General features: G+C 50.5%; 1 protein-coding gene across 6 annotated transcripts in view; it reads left to right on the top strand.

Moving 5' to 3' along the window:
• The first annotated feature begins 2,890 nt into the window (after positions 1–2,890).
• Positions 2,891–7,255, top strand: part of DPP3 (dipeptidyl peptidase 3) — a 31,223-nt gene continuing 26,858 nt past the window's right edge. Inside the window, exons 1-2 of one of the 6 annotated variants that reach the window (XM_004437665.3) lie at positions 2,891–2,957; positions 4,127–4,401. In XM_004437665.3, the coding sequence (XP_004437722.3) occupies positions 2,906–2,957; positions 4,127–4,401 (327 nt within the window). In that variant the 5' untranslated portion in view covers positions 2,891–2,905. Of the gene's footprint in view, positions 2,958–3,175; positions 3,282–3,605; positions 3,749–4,123; positions 4,402–7,255 lie in introns of those variants that run through there. The other 5 variants (XM_004437664.3, XM_087422595.1, XM_087422596.1 and 2 more) reach the window with 5 other exon arrangements.

Raw genomic sequence — 7,255 nt, 5'->3', positions numbered from 1 at the left:
CCAGGCACGGGCTCTGCTTCTTGGAGGTTTTGTTATTTAATCCTCACAGTAACCCAGGGAGGGAGGTGTTACTGTTTCTGTGTGCGGGGAGATTAAGGCACATGCTCCAAGTCACACAGCTAGAGTGACCAAGCCAGATTCGAATCCACGGCTGCCTGTCTGGCTTCAGAACCTGCCCTCTTCATCACACTGTGCTGCTTTCCTTGGACGGGGGAGGGAGGAGTTGGGAGGCAGCCCAGGTAAGGGGAACAGCATGGACAAAGGTGTGGCAGGGACAAAAAAGACGAATGAGGGGTGGGGATGTTGGGCTGGGGCCTGGTGGGACTTGGTTCCATGGAGGCCAAGACTGAACTGGACCCCTGTTCATCTTAGCTAAGCGTCACCTCTCTCTGATAGCTAAGGCAAGTTCGGGATGCTGCTGGGGTTGCCCCCAGACCGTTCCTAGGGGGAGTGAGCTAGGAAGATAGGTAGATGGAGGTTCCGGAAATAGAAAAATCTGAAGAAGAGGCTCTGAGTACAGTCCTAACCTGGGCATTATTCCCAGTGGAAGACATCTGCCAGAGCCTTAAGGAGTACAGATTCCAAGGAGAGGGACCTGCCCCAGGCCACACACCTGGCTGGGGCCACAGAGACCAGACCTGGGGCTGTTGAGGACAGAGGGCACCTGTGGGTGGTGAGAGAAGGATGTGATCAGATTCTTACTTCCAGAGCATCATACTGCCACAGTGGGGGAGCTCAGATGGGGATGCTGGGATGAATGTGGGAGCATTGCAACTCCTCCACACATGAAAAGCACTAGGAATCCAACTCATCCCAGTTGTTCTCTCTTCTGATCTGGTTGGAAACCAGACAGGGGAACACTCTGATCCCATTTCTAGTAGAGAATCCCAGACTCTGGGAGGAGAGAGAAGCAAAGGGCACAGGTACGACCCAAGGGAGAACTCGGGTAGTGGTGGAGGGGGTCAGACAGCCTGGTCTTGGCCCAGCTCTGCCCCTTTCCAGCTCTTGGAGCCTTAGTCTCCTTAACTGTTAAGTGGAGTAACAGTCCCTACGTCACCAGATGGTTGGGAGTCACCAGATGGTTGGGAATGTATGGAGGGCACCTGTAACATAGTATGTACTTAATATTACTTCACCTACCCCTTCTTCAGTCCCATGGCAAAGAGCCAAGGCTGTGAGTGGACTGCTTTGTGTGATATTGTGTGTGTGTGTGTGTGTGTGTGTGTGTGTGTGTTGGGGCAGGTGGAGGGCACAGTGAGGTGGAAGGTCTAAGTAAGGCTAGATCCCAGTTCAGGGATACCTGAGGACATGCTGGCTGGCCTTAGGGAAGTCAATGAACCTATTAGCCTCAGTTTCCCCATCTGTACAATGGGTAAAATGATGATATCCTGTCTCACGGGTTTTACAAGAATTGAATGAGATCCTCTATGTCAAGCTGCTGGCACAGGACCTCCGTGAGTGACCATAAAATGCAGCTTGGTTGAGGGGTCTCAGGAGTACTGGGATCTTTTGCTGGCCTGAGCTGCCTGCTGGTAGCAATAGACAGCACTACCTCCTTTACTGGTGTACATTTCAACTTCACCCCAAGTCAGGGAAGACTTTATACCCATTTTAAAGACAATGAAAATTGAGGCACAGGGAAGAAGAGGGATGACTTTCTTAAGGACAGAGACCAATTAATTGAGCTCCTCCCTGTAATGATAATCATTATCAGAGCCAACAGTCACTAGCACTGTTCTGTCAAGTAGGGCTTTGGGCACTTTGTGAATAAGAAACTGGTGCCCGTGGTAGACAGATGATGCTCTGGGCTTAGACACAGGTGTGGCAAAGGCTGGCAAGGAGGGTGTGTGGATTTCAGGCATCCCCTCTCCCCATACCCCTCTCTGCACAACACTAGGGGGTGGCACTGCCCAGTCAACACTTCACTCAAGTCTACAACATCCCTTGGAGTAGAGACAATTATTAGCCCGGTTTTCTAGCTGAGGAAGTCAAGACTCAGGTAAAGTGACCCACCCAAGGACACACAGCCAGTAGGCAGCAGAGGCCTGATTCGACCTGACATGGCCTGGCTCTGCCCCCACTCTGACCTGGGGCCCTCACAGTGCCCCCAACGTGGGGCGCCAGGCAGTTGCACACCAGTGCCCCACCAGGCTGTCTTCTTGTGAGTCTGTTCAGACACGCAAGAGTGGACCTCAGGCCCGGCTCTGCCCTGGGCAGCCCAGGAGGCTTTCTCATCCACCAGGCACACGGCCAGCACCAAGAAGCTGCCAGGCCCCTCGCCCCTTTGTGCTGAGGAAACTGAGGCTCAGAGATGTCTAGCGGCTGCCCCCCAGGCCCACGGCGAGGTGAGGCGGTGGCGGTGCAGTGATGCACTTGGGAGCGTTTCTGCGCACCCCACGCGGGTGGGACTATCTCGGCCCTGGCAGGAGCCCCCTCGCCTCTAGCCTGCATTCCTTGATTGCTCACACTGAGCGCTTTGCGGTCCCCACCTCCTGGCTCTCGAATCCATTGAGGAAGGGGGAGCCACATCATTCCCATGATGCGGTTCCCACCTGCAACACTGAGGCTGAGGGACTTGGAAAAACCCCAAAGGAGAGCGGGGTCTGGGCTGGGGCGGGGGGTGGGAATCCCTCATGCTCCGTCCGTCGGGGGAGCTTGTCAGCCCGGTCTGCCGGGACTAGGCCACGGCCAAGCCGGCCACGTAGGTTCCTGGCCGTCGCGCGCCTGCGGACAAAGGCCAAGGCCGCAGGGGCCATTACGCGCTTGGCCCCGTAGCGCCTGGGGGCGGGGAGTGGGCGGGCCGGCGGAGTTTGCCTCGGCGCGCCTATTGACTGGAGCCGACGCCCATCCAGGCTCCGAGGCTCGACTATTGGACAGCAGGACGGAGTTCGCGGAGCCCCGATGAATGGGGGAGCCGGAAGCAGGAAGTGAGTTTGCAATCAGAGCAGCTGCTGCAGGTGAGGCGCGGCGCCCGGGTTTCGAGGTCACACTGTGTCACCCTTGGGGGACAGGGCGAGTTTGGACCGAGCGCAAAATCATTTCCTTTCTGCCCCCCCATCCGGTACTCCTTACAAATTCATCGCGGCCTGGAGGCCGAGGAAGGCTACGGGCGGCAAGGGGTTAACACTGCTTTCAGGACCCAGGAGGTTGTGCTATTTGGGGCGGAGCATCGGGAGTGGTGGGGGAGGCGGGAAACTCATTCCCGGCAAGGGAAGGCGGTATGGAGAATGCTGTGGGTCGGGAGACCCCCCCGGGTCCCAGCGGGGCTGTGAGCCCGTTCAGTAAGTTGCTTGGCCTCAATCTCCTTATCTGTAAAATGAGTTTTCTTCCAGCTCTGAACTTCTGTGGCTCTGTAGCTCCCCTAGCCGAGCACAGGGTAGGAGGATGGAGGGCCGAAGAAAAGACAGTTAGAGGGATGAGAATGGGACAGATCCTGGGAGCAGTGAGAGCGGAAAAGAGTACATGGAAAGTCATTTACGGCTATAGGTGGATTTTGTCCGGTGTGACCTCATCTAATTTGCGCACCCACCTGGTGAGGTTGGGGTTATCACCCCCATTGTGCAGAGGCAGAAACTGAGGCACAGAAACAATTGACTTGCTTTTAGGAGTCTCGTGCTGAGCCAGGATTGAACCTGGGTCTTCCAGCTGGTAGCCTGGGACTCTGTGCTTGTGAGCACGGTGGAGGGTGGAATTGAAGAATCTGCAGGAGAATTCGGAAGAGGAGGCTAAGAGGTCAGAGAAGGAGGAGGTGAGACCGAGAGGGGCCTGGGCTGGGAGTCTAGAGATGCAAGACTCTGCTTCTAACTCCTCCATTGTGTGATTAGGCAAAGCTCCTGGCCTATCTGGGCCTCAGTTTCCCCATCTGTAATACTAGGTAGTTGGATTCAATCTTTAAGATTGAGTGGCCACAGGCCAAATATGGCCCACCATTGTTTTTTGTAATCTCCTTGGCTGAGTCATCTAACCTTCTCTGAGCCTCAGTTAGCATATCTGGTGAATGGGTACAATGGTATTCCCTTTCTTGTGGGCTTTTGGGAGGATTAAATGAGATCATGAGAGTGCAGAGCCAGGTGTGCAGTTGGTGTGTATAAATGATGGCTGTGATGATGGTGATGGTTCTCAGCAGGGCTCATGGCGGACACCCAGTACATCCTGCCCAATGACATCGGCGTGTCTTGCCTGGATTGCCGTGAGGCCTTCCGCCTGCTGTCGCCCACAGAGCGCCTCTATGCCCACCACCTGTCACGGGCCGCCTGGTATGGAGGCCTGGCTGTGCTGCTGCAGACCTCCCCTGAGGCCCCCTACATTTATGCCCTGCTCAGCCGCCTCTTCCGTGCCCAGGACCCTGACCAGCTGCGCCAGCATGCCCTGGCTGAGGGCCTTACCGAGGAGGAGTATCAGGTCAGTTTTCTCAGACCAACCCACATTTCCTGAGTGGCTTCTGGGTGTGAGGGATCAGGAAGCAGGAGTATGAAGGTCTTTCTCTCTCTTTGGATTAGACCAAAAGTTGCAAATACAAAGCTTCCCCTCCTAGAACCTCAGTCTTCTCATCTGCAAAATAAGCACAAGGGTAGTCTGTACCTCTTAGGGTTGTAGTGACCTGACTCCAAGATAAATGGTGGCTGCTGGGATTACAAGGGCTGTGAGTAAAGGAAACAGCCATGGAGATTCAGAGATGGTAGAGGGATGAGTCCAGGGTAGGAATCAGGAAGTCGAGTTCTGACCAGATTATCCTCTACCATGTTGTGTGTTCCTGGGCAGAATGTTCTGCCTGTCCCCTGGTTTTGGTTTGTGGGTCTGTTGGCCAGTTAATACATGAATGCATTCTTAAGTATTGCAGCAATGCAGAAAGACACAAAACAAAACAGGAAGATCATTCTCAGTGCCCTCCCCAGAGGTAACCACTGAGGCTGGTGGGGTGTACAGCCTTTTCAGTTCTCTGTCTGTGTTGTATACCTACACATGTACACATGCCCATGTATCAGCTCCTTATTTTTTCTTTTACATAAATGAGATCACGCTCTCCATGTTCTTATGAGACATGCTTTTTTTCGCTGAACACCACGTCTTGGAGAACTTCCATAGGGTACTTATAAATTTACCTCATTCTTATTTATTGGCTGTGAAGCATTCCACAGCAGTGCATGTGACAATCAATTTAATCTTCTCTTTGTGGCTGGGCAGATTGTTCCCGGTTCTTCCTACAGACAGTACCACAATGAGCATACTGGTGCACATGTGTGAGTAGGATCTATTTCTAGAAGTAGAATTGGGGGTCAGAGTCTCTGTACATTTACAATTGATTGGTGCTATTAATCATCATCTAAAAAATTTCATCAAGAATGTACGAGAATACGGCTTGTTTTTCTATACGTAAAATAAAGGGATTGGATTGCTTATCTCTGAGCTGAGGCCCAGGCTGTTTTTCCTACCTGTTTTGAAGTTTGAGTAATCATGTCCTGTCTCTAGGCCTTGACGTACTCATTAGAAAAGCTAATAGCTGGGGAAGTGCTTATAAGTGGAAAAGGGCTCTCCAAGTATTCCCATTTTCAGTGGGATTCTTTTGTTTGTAAGTAGCAAAAACCCACCTCAAATTGGCTTAAAAGAAAAAAAAATCCTGACTCCCAGTTTCTGGTCTGGCATGTAAGGAGCTTAGAAGTCGCCAGTCTGTCCTAACAACAAGTAAAAAGTTGGACAAACTGAAAAACCAGCAGCTCTTCTTAGATCCTTAAGAGAACTGAAGTAACAGGGCAGACTGCTGCCCCCAGAGTTGGAGAGACAGACAGGCAGGTAAACAGAGAATCACAACTTAATGGAAGTTCATGAGCAGAAATCTCCACCAGAACCAATGCGGGGGTAGGAAAACCTGAACTGTAATTGACGAATTGCTGGAGGCTCATTCTGGACAACTCTGTGAGTTAAAAACTCCAGGGGGACCCAGTCTTGAGGGGGTTCCCACACTTTTGGGGATTTTACCTCCGAGAGCTTGACCATTTCTCACAGTGAATTTCAGAGAAAAAGCCCCTCATGCTTCTGGCAGAGGGAGGGGAAAAGAAAGCATTTTTGAAATACACTAGAACATTCTGTTCTTCTTAACATGGTCTGCCCTCAGGTCTAACCCTGCTAGGGTTTTATCAGAGCCTAACTGACCTGAGGGAAGGGAAATACCCAACTCCAGCCTGCTCTAGCCATCCCGTCCCACCTAAGGAGGGTGGGGGGTACAAGGAACTGAGAACCGTATGTGAACTTCACAGTCTAGAGGCAAAGGCTCCCTGAAAGACTGAGACTCAATCATAGGATTGTAGAATGCTTCTCCTGCTCCCACGCCTTTCCACATTCCTAAAGGCCTGTTTACAGTAGTTCCTTTAACCCAGTACATCACATCTGGCTAGCAAGAAAAAAAACACAAAACATTCCAAAAAGCAAAAAACACAGTTTGAAGAGACAGAGCAGCATCAGAGCCAGACTCAGATATGGCACGCATGATGCACTTACCAGACTAGGAGTCACAACAACTATGACTCATATGCTAAGGGCTCTAATGGATAAAGTAAACAGCATGCCAGAACAGATGGGCAATGTAAGCAGAGAGCTGGAAATTCTAAGAAAGAACCAAAAATGCTAGAGATCACAAAACACTAACAGGAATGAGGAATACCCATGATGGGCTTATTAGTAGACTTGACACAGCTGAGGAAAGAATCTCTGAGCTTGAGGATATCTCAAATAGAAACCTCTAAAACTGAAAAGCAGAGAGAAAGAAGACTGAAAAAAGCAGAACAGAGTATCCAAGAATTGTGCAACAACTACAGGAGATGTAACAAATATGTAATGGTAATACCAGAAGGAGAAGAAAAAGAGAAAGAAACAGAAGAAATATCTGAAACAGTGCTGACTGACAGTTTCCCCAAATTAATGTCAGATACCAAATCACAGATCCAGGAAACTCAGCTAACACTAAGCAGGATATTAAATGCAAAAACCTCCACAAACCCTATACCTTGGTATATCATTTGGAAACTACAGAAAATCAAAGATAAAAAGTAAAATCCTGAAAGAAGCCAGAGGGAAAAAATGATCTTACCTATAGAGGAGCAAAGATAAGAATTACATCTGATCTCTGAGAAACCATGCAAACAAAAGAGAGTGGATTGAAATAGTGTTGAGAAAAAGCCACCAACCTAGAATTCTGTACCCTGTGAAATTATCCTTCAAAAGTGAGGTCTTTAGAAATAAAGACTTTCAGACAAACATA

This window comes from Ceratotherium simum, chromosome 34 (genome assembly GCF_057802395.1).
Source record: "Ceratotherium simum simum isolate JZ-2026a chromosome 34, ASM5780239v1, whole genome shotgun sequence".
Taxonomy (NCBI): Eukaryota; Metazoa; Chordata; class Mammalia; order Perissodactyla; family Rhinocerotidae; genus Ceratotherium; species Ceratotherium simum.
This window is presented reverse-complemented; position numbering and strand designations above follow the sequence as displayed.